The sequence below is a fragment of the Impatiens glandulifera genome, chromosome 1 (assembly GCF_907164915.1).
Source record: "Impatiens glandulifera chromosome 1, dImpGla2.1, whole genome shotgun sequence".
Classification (NCBI taxonomy): Eukaryota; Viridiplantae; Streptophyta; class Magnoliopsida; order Ericales; family Balsaminaceae; genus Impatiens; species Impatiens glandulifera.
In genome coordinates this window covers 139,189,453-139,207,550 of record NC_061862.1, presented here as the reverse complement: position 1 = coordinate 139,207,550, position 18,098 = coordinate 139,189,453, and the positions used below count along the sequence as shown (strand labels likewise).

The 18,098-nt window shown below is 27.9% G+C and overlaps 3 protein-coding genes across 3 annotated transcripts; 1 reads left to right on the top strand and 2 right to left on the bottom strand.

Annotated features, from left to right (window-relative positions):
* Positions 1-238: 238 nt before the first annotated feature.
* LOC124945237 (F-box/kelch-repeat protein At2g44130-like) lies at positions 239-1,258 on the bottom strand. The gene has a single exon (XM_047485636.1). It carries the CDS (start codon positions 1,256-1,258, stop codon positions 239-241), a length of 1,020 nt encoding a protein of 339 aa, XP_047341592.1.
* Positions 1,259-10,544: 9,286 nt separating this feature from the next.
* LOC124941416 (uncharacterized protein At2g39920) lies at positions 10,545-12,452 on the top strand. The gene is made up of 5 exons (XM_047481742.1): positions 10,545-10,642; positions 10,907-11,027; positions 11,091-11,571; positions 11,660-11,845; positions 12,161-12,452. Exons 2-5 carry the CDS (start codon positions 10,958-10,960, stop codon positions 12,384-12,386), a joined length of 963 nt encoding a protein of 320 aa, XP_047337698.1. The 5' UTR covers positions 10,545-10,642; positions 10,907-10,957; the 3' UTR covers positions 12,387-12,452.
* Positions 12,453-17,395: 4,943 nt separating this feature from the next.
* Positions 17,396-17,767, bottom strand: LOC124945228 (glycine-rich protein 5-like). Its single transcript, XM_047485624.1, has one exon. It carries the CDS (start codon positions 17,765-17,767, stop codon positions 17,396-17,398), a length of 372 nt encoding a protein of 123 aa, XP_047341580.1.
* Between the last annotated feature and the right edge of the window lie 331 nt (positions 17,768-18,098).

Here is an 18,098-nt window from a genome sequence, read left to right as displayed (position 1 = left end):
CTCTGCTAGTTTCTATTTTATTGCCCTCATATAATCTCACTAGTTAAATGCAAAAACAACTAAGATATGAAAACAGTTGCCTAATTAGGCCACTCATATTATGTAAATACTCTTATCATCAGGCCAAGCCAAGCCAATGAACTATGTTATGAAATTATTCACACTTTTTAATATAATAAAGTTTCATTTCATCACTAAATATGATCATCTTCTTACATAGTATGGAGTTTTACAAAATTTAGAGTTCAATACAATAACTTGATTCCACATATCCAGAAAACTCAATACTAGGGGGCTCCATTTTATCAAATTTACCTTCTTGATCCTGCATACAAAATAATTCCTTCCCACCATTGTTACCGCATGTGGTCATTAGTAAACTTTGTTTACCCAATTGGAGTCTACTACAACAGTTTTTCATGACATCGAACTCATTCCGATACAACTTTTTCATCAACTTATACAATTTCAAGTCAGAGTTGTGGCGACTACTCAATAAGTTATTAACTCTTCCCAAAGTCAATGTAACTTCCCTCCATTTGTTAGTTCGAAGATGGTACACAACTGCACCATGTCCTTCAGGCATTGTCCATTTTCCTATGTGTTTGTGTCCAATTATAACCCATAACTCCTCTCCAATTATCCGCAGCCCTCGGATCTTGAAACTTCTGATCTGATACAACACGGTCCACTCCTCCTTCAACACATCATACTCCCAAACATAGTCCCAAGGTGCATCCACCTTCTGGCGGTGGTCACCGCTGATGAATATTCGTTGGCACTGGGGGGAAGACACGGTGGAAAACCTTGAACTACTAACTAAAGGCATGTCTTTGCCTTTTCTCCACCGTTGAGTCGCAAAATCCAACACGAATACAATCACAGACTCCATTGGGAGAGTATCGCTACCGCAAAAAACGACGAGTTTCCCTTCTGAGCTAGCAATCCAAGTTTGCCAAGTATGTTCCTTTGTGAGATCAGGGATCGGAGGGAGTCGGTTCCACTCCCGATCCATCGGGTCAAACATGTTGATTACATATTTGATATTAAGGGAGTTTGATGGAGGTATGTGCTGGAGCAAGCAAGCCACCTGATTCGTACATCCGAGTTGTTTCCTGAGGGAGTAAAAATGACGAGATTTGATCAGATGAAGCCACCTACGACATACTCGGGATGCGGCAGGTAAGTCCTTGAGGTGAAGACGAGCAAGACACTCAAGAATCAAGCATTCAGGCAAACCGTCTATACGTCTTTTCATGGCTTAGGTAACGGCGGACAAGCATACAGGGTTGTAGGAATGGTGAAGGTATTTAAGCGCATTCAAATCCATCTCAGCCGTTGATTCAATTTCACATCTAATGAACATTACGATCTATCCTTGTGCCCTCAAATAAGATTGCTGACTTGGTTTTATTTTTTATAGTTTTATAAATTCTATCTTTATCATATTAAAATACTATCAAAACAATAATTTCATTAATTAATATATTAAAATACTTTTATTTTAATTTTATTAAACAATATGTGTTTTTTTTATAATTCTTAAAAAAAACAATATCTCAAAATAAAAAAAAAAACAAGATCAACAAACTGTTAACAAATAAATTTTAATCACTCTTGCATAATTCTACAATGATGTTGGAATTATTGTCCAAACAAAATTTATTTGTCTTTAGGTTTGGGAACTTCTTTGATTTGTGTTGAGTATTTATTTATTTTATATGAATATTAAAAAAAAAAATGATGTAATGTGATTTTCTCTTATAACTAGTGGATTCTTATGACGTAGGAATTATTGTCCAAACATCAATATATATTTATTTGACTTTTGGTTTGAAACTTTTTTTTTTTTCTATTTGAATATTTTAAAATAAAATGGTGTAATGTTTATCTCTTATAACTAATGGATTCTTATAATTTTTTTAAAATATTTTTTTATTTTAAATATAAATTTAATAAAATAAAATAAAAACATTTTAATTAATAAATGAAATAATTTTCTAGAATGTTTGTGATGTTATCAGGCCCAGGCCCTAGGTAAGTTGCATAGGTCCTTACCTTTATAGGCCCATTATTTTTTTTAATATTTAATATTATTATGTTATAAATTTTAAATATTTTATTTTTATTTTTTTCTAATTTAATATTAAATATATATAACATTTTTATCTTCATTTTAATCTTTTATTTCCGTATTATAATATATTAACTATCTATATTTCAGTTTATTTTATTAAAATTAAAAAGAAAAAAAATTACTATTTGAGGGGCCCAAAATTAAATTTGCATAGGTCCCAAATTTCCCTGGATGTGATGGAGAGAGAATTAAAATAAAACTAAAACTTTATAGTATTAGTTTTGCATATTAAACATTATTTCACTCACTCTTATCAATTACATCACTCAATTCATTACCCAAAATACTAAAATACTCACTATTTTAAATTATTATTATTTTTTATTTTTTAATATACCCTTTAAATCTTTTTACTAAAAATAATTATTATCTCCTCAAAATCATTACCCTTCATTCAATTTTTCTCTCTCTTAATTTTTAAAAAATTCATTATCGAACAAGGCCATGTTAGAACCAATCTACAAAAGACATGGGATACTAAACACGTTGGGTATATAATGGTAAAATATACAAGTTCGCCAAAAATATAAGAAGTTAAAAAAAAAGTAGACATAAAGAATCAATATTATTGTGGATGATAATTGGTATGTTTTAAAGATTTTTTTGTAATATTTTAGAGTGGGCTAGATTTGAATTTACATCAAATCTTTTGAATATATTTTTTTTAACTTTAAAATGTCCTGATTTCCGGGTCGAGAGTTGTGGTTAATTTAGATATATATATGTGAGAGTAAATGAATATTTGGGTCGGATTGTGCGTTGACCCTTCCATAAACTTAAAACGGTTAAAAATAAAAATAAAAATGTTATATGTATGTTTAGAATTTGCAACATAACAAAACAAGTACAAACATTTAACCAACTAGGCTAATAAGACTTTATATTTTAAATTAACACCAAATTTGATGAACGCGAAATATTATAAACTATATAAGTTTAACTTTTTAACTAACTAATATATATATATATAATATATATACATAATAATGCTTAATTTCAAAGTGTCCGGATTATCGGGTCGAGTGTTGTGGTTAATTTGTATATATATGTGAGAGTAAATGTATATTTGTGTCAGATTGTGAGTTGACCCGTCTATAAACTTAAAACGATTAAAAATAAAATTAAAAATTCTATATGTATGTTCGAACTTGCAACATAACAAAACAACTACAACCTTTTAACCAACTAGGCTAATAAGACTTTATATTTTAAATTTAACACCAAATTTGATAAACGCAGAATATTATAAACAGTATAAGTCAACTTTTTAACTAACTAATATATATATATATATATATATAATAATTCTTAATTTCAAAATGTCCGGATTATCGGGTCGAGTGTTATGGTTAATTTGGATATATATGTGAGAGTAAATGGATATTTGTGTCGGATTGTGGGTTGACCCGTCCATAAACTTAAAACGGTCAAAAATAAAATTAAAAATTCTATATGTATGTTCGAACTTACAACATAACAAAACAAGTACAACATTTTAACCAACTAGGCTAATAAAACTTTATATTTTAAATTTAACACCAAATTTGATGAACGCGGAATATTATAAACAGTATAAGTTCAACTTTTTAACTAACTAATATATATATATAATAATTCTTAATTTCAAAGTGTCCGGATTATCGGGTCGAGTGTTGTGGTTAATTTGGATATATATGTGAGAGTAAATGAATATATGTGTCGGATTGTGGGTTGACCCGTCCATAAACTTAAAACGGTTAAAAATAAAATTAAAAATTGTATATGTATGTTCGAACTTGTAATATAACAAAACAAGTATACCCCTTTAACCAACTAGGATAATAAAACTTTATATTTTAAATTCAACACCAAATTTGATGACGCGAAATATTATTAACAATATAAGTTCAACTTTTTAACTAACTAATATATATATATATATATGTATATATATATTATATAATGATACTTAATTTCCAAAGTGTCCGGATTATCGGGTCGAGAGTTGTAGTTAATTTGGATATATATATGTGAGAATTCGAAAAAAAATTCTTTGTTTTTTTAGTGTTATTCGAGTTCTTCCCGCAATGTTTTTCTACTGAAATACAGTGATCAATTTGGTATTTTGTCAAGTTCACTGCGTAGTGATTCCAGTGCTGAATCAATATTCAATTTGTTGTACCCTAAAAGTCAGCCATATGCGATAAACTTCAACACAAGGAAAGACGATGAAACTATTTTAAGAAAAATGTGTTAATCATATGCCTCGAATCAACATTTATTCGGTGATTTTGTTCTTCATACATTTTATTTTATTTCATTTATTTGTAACATTGTATTTATACATAATTTCTATTATTTAAAAAACAAATACATAACAATCTTAAAACAGTTTCAGTGTGCTATTATATTTAGTAGTTTGCGCTATATTTTTTTTTGTTCTTGTGTAATATAGTTTGCGCTATATTACACAAGAGTTGATGAATGTTGATCAAAGATGAAGCCGATTCAAAATGCTTAAAAATGTGGGATCAACTTGTCATTAGTTATGGTTGAATAACACTACGAATGAAAATGGGCAGTATCGTCACTATTTTCTTTATATATATAATGCTAAGATAGTATATAATTTAATTGAAAAAAAATAGAATTTTAATTTGTAGAAAATTATTAATGATTAATATAATTAATTAATGATGTTATATAAAATTAATTATATAGTTTTCAGTTTCAAAATAATTAATTATAAATATATCTGATTTATTTTTATAGATTTGAGTGAAAGAAAAAAAAATATTCGTCTTAATAAAGAAAAAAGAGGATCATAACAACGGTATAAAGATTAAAAATGGCAATAAGATAAATGAGATGTTTAGCTTTGATTTAAAACGACAAAAGGGAGACTTTTAATTATACGGCACTGGTAGAAGAGGGTGTGATTGGTTCCAAATTCAAATAATTAGAACTTGTTTGATTTGGTCTTAAAAAAATCTTGATTGATTTGAGAAGCTATGTTACATATGTGTCGACATTATTAGATGCAAACGTGCAAGCATAAACGAATGTGCAAGCGACTTCGGCCAAATATTCTTGAAACTTTTTGATTTTGTTTTGTAAAAATCATGTGACATGGTGAATATTTATTTGATTAAATATTATAATTATGATGAAATAAATATTTTAATTGATTAAACATTATAGTTTCTTATGTAGAGATTATGTGAAGAATAATTTTGATATGAATAAACATTATAATTTCTTGTATATAAATTATGAATGAATAACTTATTCAATTAAATATTTACAATTATCTTATTTATTGAATTAAAGTATAACCAAAAAAATATTTTGTAAGAGATCTGCTTGACAATCTCTTGATTAGAAAATTATTTATTTAAATTACATAAATGTATGTGATTTATAGGGTACCAACACAAATGTGGAGACAAATATTTTTATTAATAATAACACCAAATATCATTGTGTATATTATGATAAATAAAAAAGATGAATTTAGAGAAATATGTTCTCTACAAAATAAGTTGTGTAACTAACATAAAGAAATAACATAACAAGAAAATGTATTGTTTATATTTGCTTAGTTGGTGTTTAAATCGATATTTCAAATTGAGGGTTTGAAATCAAGAAACGTCTATATTTTGACATTATTTTCATACAAATTTAAAGAATTAATATCTTCAAAATAGATTAATATGAAAAATTGGCTTATAAAATGTTTGTATAATAAACTTTACAATAATTGCATGAAAAATTGATAATACTATCATTTTAAGTGGATTTAAGTCAATGAATTTGACAGTTGGGGGTATATTATTAAGACAATAAAAGTTGTTATTTCATTATATGTCTTTTGTACGATATTTTTATCATTTAAAATTACGATAAAAATGATTAAGTCAACTAAAGATGTGGATTGCACTTCACGAAAGATTATGTTGTTATCAAATGACATGTTGATATTATTAAATGAAAGACTTTACAACTACAAGTGAATATTTTTATACTTAGAAGTACAATATGCGTATGAAAATCTTTTAAGGAAAATATAATTGATAGATTAAACGATATAATCTGCATTCATAAATTTGGACACATGTTAAAATATAAAATCTTTATATGAAATATGTAATTGTTTACACGAAGACATGATAGTTCAAAAACATTTTCTCTACTAGTTAAGCAAAGTAAATAATATATTTTTTCATAAAAAAATGTTTAAATGATAAGAATGTACAAATGATAATGCTTCTTATTAAATTTATTTTAAGATTATCTAAAAATATACAACGGAAATTTCTAATTATTGTGATAGTAATTTGAAATTGGACAAACTTAAAGTGAACGACAAGTCTAGACATAACTTTTAGACATAATTTTATTAGACTATACTCTCTAATAGGATTATCACATTTGACTATGTTAGTCAAAGACTGGAAATTTCAAGAACTAGGTTCAATGAAACAATCTAATTTACTTACTTGAAAGATTATTGTTGGAAATTAATTCTATAGTTAAACAATATATATTTTACAAGGATAAGCATATCGTTTTTAATGATTATTTGTGAGCAAAAAGATCACCTGTTTGAGAGAGAAGTGAGACCACTTTGAAGGAATTATATGGCTCAATTCTAGACCCTCTAATAGAACCAAACACATTTTCCATGGTAAAAAAGAACACAACCATGAGATCCTGACATTTATCAGAAAAAATTCTATGTGAAAATGTGTAATCATTCACACAATAGTTTTAAAACATCGAGTCTACTAAAGTTATATATTTTCATAAATGTGGGTTCAAAGGGTTACACATATATATCTTATGTAGGATTCAACTGTTGAACCTTTCACTGAGTTAATATTTTTTTGGGAAAATGGTTAAAATCAATTCATTAAAATCTCAAAAGTGGGAGGGTCAAGAATCAAAACTAGACAAATTTTAGCTATGATTAAATGATGACAATCAAACGACCTTAAAAACCTAATTAGTAGCAATCAAACACACAAGAAACAGAGATTACAAACAAATATTACAAAATGTATTAAATCCTAATTATCCCAATCAGGATTTTTATTTTCATACCAACCTGATGTTTTAACATGTTGTCTTCTTCTTCCATTTATCCTTCCTCTTCCCCTTCCTCTTGCAATGAAAGGGGAGTCAACTGAAGAGGTTGATGAATACTGCATATTCTCATTTTGATTTCTTTCTTTATATGAACCCGTTCTGATTTGATAGGAAGAATTATTATTCAGGATTTTCGGGCTCTTCACCTTGTTGTTCTCAACTTGAATTTCGAGATCATTGTCTTTATTTCTATCAACTTCAGCTTTGGAATCCTCAACAACTTTAGATTTCTCTGTATCAACCTTGGAATTCTCTTCTTCCTCTTGATTAACTTGAATATCTTCCTCTCTATTTATATAAATCTCTCGCTTTTGACCTCATCCAACACTTAGAATTATTTTCTTGTGTTTTGGGACTAGGTCAATACCGAGATATTTGTATAAATCTCTCCCTATTGATCTCATCCAACACTTAGTATTATTTTCGTTTTTGGGGATGTGGTCATATAAATCTCTCCTTATTGACCTAATCTAACACTTAATATTATTTTCGTGTTTTTGGGATGAGATCAATACCGAGAAATTTGTATAAATTTTTCCCTATTGACCTCATCAAATATTTAATATTATTTTTGTGTTTTAGGGATGAGATCAATAGCGAGAGATTTATATAAATCTATCGCTATTGACCTCATCCAACACTTAGATTATTTTCGTATTTTTTGGACTAGGTCAATACTAACAGATTTGTATAAATCTCTCCCTATTGACATCATTCAACACTTAATATTATTTTTGTATTTTTGGGATGTGGTCAATAGGGAGAGATTTATATAAATTTTTCCTTATTGACCTAATCTAACACTTAATATTATTTTCGTGTTTTGGGGACTGGGTCAATACCGAGAGATTTGTATAAATTTCTCCCTATTGACCTCATCCAACACTTAATATTATTTTCGTGTTTTAGGGATGTGGTAAATACTAAAAGATTTGTATAAATCTTTCCATATTGAACTCATCCAACACTTAGTATTATTTTCGTGTCTTTGAGATGAGGTCAATATCGAGAGATTTATATAAATATCTACTTATTGACCTCATCCAACACTTAATATTATTTTCGTGTTTTTGGAATGAGGTCAATACCGAGAGATTTGTATAAACCCTTTCTTCTCTGATTACCCGATTGCGCTTCCCTCTCTTCTCCTGAGCTCTCTACAGGCGATTGATGACTGACGACGCACCGACGTTGATCTCCTCTCGCCACCGATGCCAACCGATTAACGTCGATCTCCTCTCGCCGCCGCCTCTTTGAGCTCCTCGTGTCGCTGCTTCCTACCGTTGTTTCCTTCTCTTCAATGTCGTTACTTCAAGGTTAATTTAGTTTATATTATGGTTAGATTTATGTTAGATTTATACTAGATTTATGCTAAATTTATGTTTTAATTAGGTTAGATTTTGTTAGATTTATGTTATATTTTGTAAATATTTATGTTAGATATTCCATCTAATTAATTAATTAGGGTTTGATTTTGATTTTGAATTCATTTGTGATGATTCTAAAGTTTGATTTAATTTGATAAATATGTTTGATTTCTTGAGTATAATTAGGATATGTATATTTAAAATATAAACTCTTTTAGGGGACTAAATATAATGTATATTTAAAATATGAAATATTGGGGTGAATTTTCAATAACAATTTACTATTTTTGTAACAACTATTTATTTACAAATTTTTTTTGGAATGAATGTCATTTATGATTTATGAAGGTCTTAACGTAAATGTCAACTAATATAATGATGATTATAATAATATTTTTGAATGTATTTGAAGATTGGATAACATATTAAAATTATGACCACATAGATAACGATGTCATTTGCAATAATATACTTATTGGGCATTACTCATTAGCATTAAAAGCCTCCAATATTGTGGCAATAAAAAAAAATATCTTAAAAAAACGATATATCTTTTTGTTGAGTAATATTAAATTTTGATAATTTATCTTTTTTATTGAATAATAAAATATACATTTTAAAAAATGTAAAAATAATATTATATTCATAAATTAAAAATTAGTTTCCAAACTTTTTTAGTCTAGCTATCTTTGTTCACTTCATCCAAACGAAGTGTAAATATATGCACCAATTTTGCTGGTTTAAGCTCAGTTCGTTTAACATATATTTGGGCTCAAATTTTTATATCAGGAGTCGATTTAAAACTCGTTAAGAGCTCATTTACAACCTAAAAGAAAGGCTTCAAGTTAAGAGTTTCACAATTTTTTTAGGGTTATAAATATTATTTTATTAATAAATATTAAACAAGGTTTTTACGAAACTCTAAATGAATATGTCCGCGAGCCCATAAACTAACATTTAATCGAACATATTCGCGAACCCATTAACGAACATGTTTGTGATTTGACAAGCTAAATGTCTCGTCAAATATCCAAAAGCTCTAGATTGACTCGTTAAGACTAAGAGAGTGCTTGGTTCAAATAAGGGAATATGAATAGGATTGAGATTGATAGATGTGTGGAATGAGAATGGGTATGATTGATAGAAGTGTAGTCTTTGGTTAAAATTTTTATTAATTCTCATTTTCATTGATAATGTTTGGATTTATAAGAAAATATTATAAATATAATTTTGTTATTAAAATTAGGATTAATATTTTAATTTTTTTATTAAATTAAAAATATAAAATATCATTATTTTTATAATATAATTGTGTAAAATATATAAAATATTTAAGTGACATAATTTAATAAAATATAAACGTCTAATATATTATCCTATTAATTACTTAAAGAGTTTTTTATAGAACCAAAATTCTAACCGCTCACAAACAACTCTTTAAATTACATCCCTATTACCTTATAGGTCGATGTTATTTAAATAACTTGTAGAGAAAAAATGATAATTTGTGATTATTTTGAGGAAGTGATAGATTTTTTTTTTATAAAAAAACTTGAAGGTATTGAATATATAAATAAATAAATAAAATAAAGAATATTAATTTTAAGTAAAGAATATTTTATTACTTTAACTAATGAATTGATAAATAAGAATTAAAATAAAGTAATGTTAAATTTATTTTTATTGAATTATTTGAATTACCCAAAACCAAATAATGCTATGTTTTTTCAAATATACAAAATATTAATTTTTATCTATACTAAACACCTCAAAGATGCCAAATACTTTCACATATATTAGCAATGATTAGGAATGGGAGACACTTGTAAAATTACCCTTTCCCAATTTATCATCCCTTGGTTAAATCAACTGGTTAGTTTAAAATTAAAATTGTTTTTGATTTTCAGTTTTCACATCTCTCTCTTTCTCTCCGCCTTGGCCATGGAACCATGTGATAGTTGAAGTTTGAGGATTCTCTCAACTGGATCATCTCTTCTATCAGATTCTCCAGGTATCTTATCTCTTCTTTCCAAATTCATTCAATCAATCCATCTTCATCTATAAACGATTACCCTTTATCGGTCCGATCAAATTCTCCTTAGTAAATAGTTGAATTTCTACAAGAACCCTTATCAGATGTGAGCTGGTGACTATACTAATGATCCTATATAGCTCTATAAGAGTGTTAGACTTGATTGATTCCTAGGTTCTTAGATTGAAATTGATCAAAGTTGCTTACTTTCTTTCTTTTTACCTTCAATATTTGAATATGCAGATATCTGATCGACTTGGTAATTACAGATGACATTGTTGTGAGAATATTAAAATGTCTGCTTACGGCCATCAATTGGATCGGGAATTCTCCTCCCAATCCTTATCTAGTAGAGGTCCATCTGGTAAGAAACATTTAACCTATATTTTTTTATTACAGAATTTGAGATTTTGATTTGTTCTTACAGAAACTGGAAGCATAGGTAACAGTAACAGCAGCAGCAGCAGCAACAGTTATGTGATGGAACCAGGGATATACATGTCATTCTTAGCCGCGACTATATTCGTTGGCGCACTTGCAACTCTCGGACTTCTATTAGTCACTCTTCTGGTTGTCCTAACCGTGATGTTGCAATCATGTGATGCTAGAAGCAAGGGAGTGATCGAGATTATATCAAATTCATCAGACGTTTCCAATTACTGCTCCGTGTTTTCTCTGCACGCAGAACTCAATGATTTGGATTTTCACCAGTATCCTGTCGTCTGTAGGGTTATTGCTGTAGACTATGTTAAAGGAGGACAGTATGCTAAAGATTTAAATGTAACAATTGAGTTGATTGAGAATTACTTGGGTAATATGAAATCAGTTGATGATGATGGTTTTGTGTTGATGGATATAGATTCATTTCTTCCTTCAAATAGTTTTCATATTTACTCTATGCAAGAATGGTAATGATCATCTTTAACATAATAGTGTAAAGTCTGGAATAGGATCATTCAGCAATGAAACACTTATGTTTATCTGATTCAATTGCAGGTTTAGTGATTCTCTTGAGAAGGTGAAAACCCATAATCGAATTTCGATTCTAAGACTGTATGAGAAACTTAAAGCTGGCAGGTGGCAACTCGTATTGTTAACTAGGAGACACGAGAAGGAGCGAAACACCACAATTGAAGACCTTGTTTCTGTTGGTTTCGGCGGTTGGCATTCTTTATCAATGAGGTATACAACAACACAACTCATGCTATGTTTTTGTTAGGGCTGAATTGGGATTAGAATTGAAGTTTTGAAAATTTACATGATTTTTACAGTTCTAATTACATCATTCTTATTTCGCAATTGTAATTCTATGATTTCTCCAAACAACTCACCCAAAGTAGAACTCAAATGTGAAGTCTCAAGTTCGGTTATCACTAAAAGCACCTAGATCGCTATGCTAGCTAGTCTACTTCAAAGAAAATCCATAGATTTGATACATATCCAAAGATTAACCTTATTGGAAATGGATCATCAATAGGAATGAAAATTGTTGTGCAGGTCAGAAGATGAATCGAAAATGGACAACCATGAGTACTTCTCAAGAAAAAAGAGGTTGTTATTGGATGAGGGATTCCGCGTTTATGCTACTATAAGCAGCTATATGGATACCTTTGCTGGTTTGAATTTGGGAGGACAGAAATTCAAGCTTCCAAACCCGATATTCATCGAGCAGCCTGAATTGATTGGGAAGAAGGTAATAGACCAAACCAAAGCCACTATTTAATTCAATCATATTTGGATTAAGAGTTCAAGATGCAAATAAATTTTAATGTAAATTTTTATTTATAGTCATAGTATTAGGCTTCTTAACATTTTTTAATTTTGATGAAATATTATGTGGAAAATAATTGAAATGATAATATAGATTATTTATTTGTTCATTTCTATAAAATTTTAATTTTATATTAACTTTTACTTTGTAATTTATTTATTTTAAAAGTGATTCTTCTTCTTTCTCCACTTCTATTTAAAACAGTTTTAGTGAAAATTAAAATGATTGACTTTGAGGTGTATAAAGTTAACCACGATGAAACCGTGAATGTTGTGAACAGTGATACATTGTAAATGGAGAAACATTGAAATTCTTGAACAAATCCGCTAGATAAATACAATCGATTTAGTTTTAAAAACAAAGGGTACATTGTTAATGTATTTTTCTTCCTTTCCAATAAACTTGATTATCCAAAATGACTTGACCAAAGTGTTTAGCTAAATCTGAAAATACGTGTAAATTGAGTTGGAAAGCTTAGCTTTTTGTATTTTCAACATCGGAGAGCAATGGGAACAAAGAGACATGTGAACCACTATACTTAAAATGGCAAACAAACAAAACAAAGATAAGAATAACAAGTTGGGATTCAGATTATCTTTTTAATTAGAGAAGTTGGCGCATCCTTATCTTTTTAATGCATAATAATTGGAGAAGTTGGATGAGAAAGGACAAACCACTAAAGTTAAGTTATCTTTCATTATTCAGATTTAGACCAAATGTTTCCAATTAACTTTTTGCGATATTTTTGTATTATACATTTTACCCAGTTACGATTCACAAATTTAAAGGTAACTCAAGTATCAAAGTGGTTTATACAAGATAAAAGTTACAAGTTTGGTTCTTACTTTGAACGTCTTAAATTAAAGTAGAGGTTACATGTCATGTTAACTAGTTAAAAAAAAGTAACTTCAAAGTTTCATATTACATTCCTATTTTAATATTTACTAAGAAAAGATCAAATTTATTGACATTGATAAAACATACATACATGATTTTACATTATTCTTTCTTCCTTTTTAAATTAGACAAACCAAACCTATAATCCAAATATTATTTGAGAAGATACAAATCAGAAAACTCTTGGATGTAGTTTATCTTGCTATGAGTTTTCCGAGCATTTGAGAAGAAACACTTTGTTATTATTCATTCTGAAAGTGATAGCGAATGATATATATAACAATGCTAATTAGTTTTAACACACATATATTTTTTCTTATTGTTTGATTAATTATTTTGTAAGAAATATTTAGTGATTTAGCTCCGTCTTCGATTTGAATCAATTCGATCGCAAACAAAACATTTAGCTAACTAAATTTTCAACTATGTGATAATAATATCAGATTTGATATGTTTAATTAATACATATTGATCATGTATTACACACACAAAAAAAAATTCCATATATATACAAATTATAATTACCTATCCTCCACCTCCACAACCGCCACAACCACCACCATCGCCGCCACAAGTATCACCTCCGCCTCTTCTTTTACGACGACTATGAGACTCAGCGCAAACAAATATAATCATTGATAGGGCGACGAGAGATAGTAAAATGGTGCAAAGGGTGAAGATCATGCCACCCAATTTGTTGCTGCTAGCAGCTGGCCGGACTAAATCAACCAAGACCCTAGCCATGCATGTTCTTCCACTCTTTTCCGCATATTTAGAATCTGTATCATTCTTTCATTTTTTTTACTATTCTTTTTTATATATATGTATATATAGATAATATCTCATTTTTAATGTATTATTACTTTTTTATTTTGGTTTTTTATATATATTAGTTTCTATTTTCAATAATTCTATTACCTTGCCAATAAGATAATTGCTCACTTAGTACTTCATTTGGAGTTTCCTTTATTTCGAAAAAATAAACTGATCAAAAAAGCTTATATAAACATTTGTCAAAAAAATGTAAAAAATCAAGCAAATTTGTATGATTTTATAAAATTTGTGACCTGTGAAAAAATAAACTATATAATCTTAGAGTTTGTTGGGTAGATTTGAATAATAATAAATAAGTCTTTTTTTAAATTATAAATTATATTAATATTTTAATTAATAAATTATTGAAATAATAGATAAAATTATAAACTGATTTATTTAAAATTATTTAAAAAAATACAAATCCAACCAGCTTATACATTTATACTATATAAAGAAAAGGTACAAATTTGTATATATTAAACACCATTCTCACATAACAATTTTTCATTCATAATTTGTGTTTACTTCACAATTTTAACTTATAATTAAATTGTCAGGTATAATTTGCTATTTTAATTTGTAAAATTTTGTTTTCGTTATAGTTATAGTTATAGTTATAATTAATATATATATATATATATAAAAAGATTTAGTAAACTAATTTTTAGTATTTTAATTTTAATTTTATTTTAAACTTTTAGTATTTTAATTTTAATATATAATTGTATTTATTTAATTTTAATTTTTTTCATATTTCATACTTTGTTTTGTTTAAACGAATTCTATTTTTTAATATTTTATAAATCATTTTCATAAAGTTATTTTTTACATAAATAAACATTTAGTAAACTCATTTTTATAATTGTCAATAATAAAATACTACAAAAACGCACTAAAATAATTTAAGTGACAAAAATAGTTTAAATGTTATAGATTCGATTATCACTTAAACGTTTTGATTTGAAGTAAAGATGCCATGCATACAAAAATAAAATTGCTACAAATTTGTTGAATGAAGTTAATTGTATATATATTTAATTTGAGATTAAGGAACTAATTTACTTATAGTCTAAGATGACAATTTGAAACTGTTACGCGGTAATCGAATTGTCCTATTTGGGGTGGTTTTTTCTCGAAATCGAACGGGGATGGGACGGGGATAGTATTTGTGTCCCCGTCCCGATTTCTCTCTGATTCTGCCCGAACATTATAAACATAATTAAATATATAAAACTATCAATATATTTATTTATTCATTTTATTTTATAAGAGTTCTAAGTTTATTTCTTTATAATAATATCAAATTTTAATATATTATCATATATATTATATTAAAAAAATTGTTTATATAATTTTATTGTATAAATTTTTATTTTTTAAAAATATATTTTATAAACGGTGCCCTGCGGGGATTCCCTGTAACCGAGCAGGGCGGGGATAATATTAAAATTTTTCGAAAAAAATGAAATGGGATGGTAACTGCATTCCCCGCCACATTGTAATCTCTAATTGTCGGTTAGGGGGCGGAATTCTACCCTAAAAAAATAATATATACTTTTTACGATAAAAATGACATCACTCCTAATTTCTTTAAAAAAAAAATTTATTTCACTATTTCTTTTCTCTAATTTATACCCAAAAAAAATACACAAAATTAATTAGGTTTATTCACCTCATTTTATTAATATTTTTTCTTTTATTTCTTTTAAGCCCCCCATCTCAATTTTTTTCAAGGTCCTACTCCAATTCCTTGGATCTGTCCTGTTATAGTAATAATAATAATAATAAACATCACTTATAAATTATCACAAAATAAAACAGATAATATATATATATATATATATATATATATATATATATATATATATATTACGTGAACACACATTAATTACATAAATAGTTGGACATGTTCATGTTCCTTAATAACCATCTCGTAATTTATTTTTAAAATAAGCTAATAATTCATCCATAAACCAAAAGCATGTGTGACAACTCACTTAGCTAGTACTGAATATTATATATGTAATTGGTAGCATTGACTTTAATTTCTCTAGTGCAAGTTAAACCTATCCTCCACCACAACATCCTCCACAACCACCACCACCACAGCCGCTGTCGTGATCGTCACCACAACCACCGTCACAACTACAACCACAACATCTTTTATGTTTTTTTTTCCTTTACGACTTACAATGATGAGTCTTACCACAAGAAAATATAAACATAGATAGAATGGAAATAGAGAGTAAAACCGCGCAAAGGGTAAAGAACATGCCTCCATGCGACAAAACCTAGCTAAGCCGTGGCCATTTACTGCCGCCGGCTGCAGCTAAAAATCAGTGAAGAATAATCTAACCATATATATGTTGGTTTCTTTACTCCTCTAATATTACCTCTAATTGTGATCATAGAAGATGTAACATTCTATTAATTTATATAGATGCATGTCTTAATTAATTTAGTATTACTTTTTTTCATTGTTTTATATTAGTTTCTAATAATTCTCTCCCTTTTGACCTTTGAAAATAGCTAAAATTATATAAGACATTACAACAACAAAAAAAAAGGGTACAAATTTGTCCAATTTATTATGTTTTAGAAAATAATTTGGATCTTAAGAAATAAAAATTATACCAAAGAAACAAATATTATACTTTAATTTAAATGATGATTCCAAATTTTTTAATACAAAAAAAATTACTTAAATGTTAAGCTCTTAAGCTGTTATTGTTAGGAATTTAATCTCACAAACAAGAACCCTCCAATCACTTGAACAATTTTAGTAGATTTAATTTATTGAATATTTTATTTTATATAATATTTTATTTTATGAATTTATATATTAGTATCTCAAATACTTGACAATATTACATGGTATAATATTAATTTAAAATTAGATATTAAACCGTTTTTTAAAGGCACCCTCACTTGATTTTAAGTTATTACACTTCAATTAAAAATTGAATTCTCTATTAAATATTTATAATTTTAAATTAACTAAATTGTTAAATCTAAGAATTAAAATAAAAAATTGACTTAAATTAATCGATAAGGGGTAATTAAGCTATCACCTCATTGAATAAACTAAAATTGATCATATATATATATATATATTCATTACATGCACACACATTACATAAATAGTTACACATTCATAACTTACCTAATAACAATATAGTAATTTATTCTAAATAATAAGTTTATAATACTAAAATCAAGTGACAACCCATAGGTAAGTTAAAGAATTTTCATCCACCACCACATCCACCACCACCACATCCACCACCACAACAACCACCACAATAGCCACCGGCACTGCCACAACAACCACCGCCACCACAACCACCATCACCTACGACATCGCCACCAACAACAACGCCACCAACAAAAGTACTGTTACCACCACCACCATTTCTAATACCTCGTGTTTTAGCTTCGTCACTCTTACCATGATGATTCGACTTACCACAAGCAAATATAACCATAGAAAGGATGGAAAGAGATAGTAAAACCATGAAAAGGGTCAAGAACATGCCACCATGAGACGAAACCCAAGCTAAGTCAGCACAACCTTTGCTTTCGCAAGCTGCAGCTAAATCACTTATGAAGAGTCTAACCATATGTTGTTTTCTTAATGTACTCCAATTTTCTCTTTTTTTTGAATAGAACCTCATGTAAAATTTCAATAATTTATAGATGCCTTAATCTCTCCCCTTTCTAATTTAGCATTCTTTTTTCCTTTGTTTTAAATTAGTTTCTAATAATTCTATTACTTTGCAACATGTTAGTTTCTCACGAAATAGACGTACGTTACTTCATTTGGAATGTGCTTTTATTGATAAAATTATCAAAAAGAGCCCCTAAACGTTTGTTTAAAATGTTAATAGACCCTTTACCAATGAAAAGAAGTGGAAAAATACAACACTATACAAAAATAAATAAATAATTGTA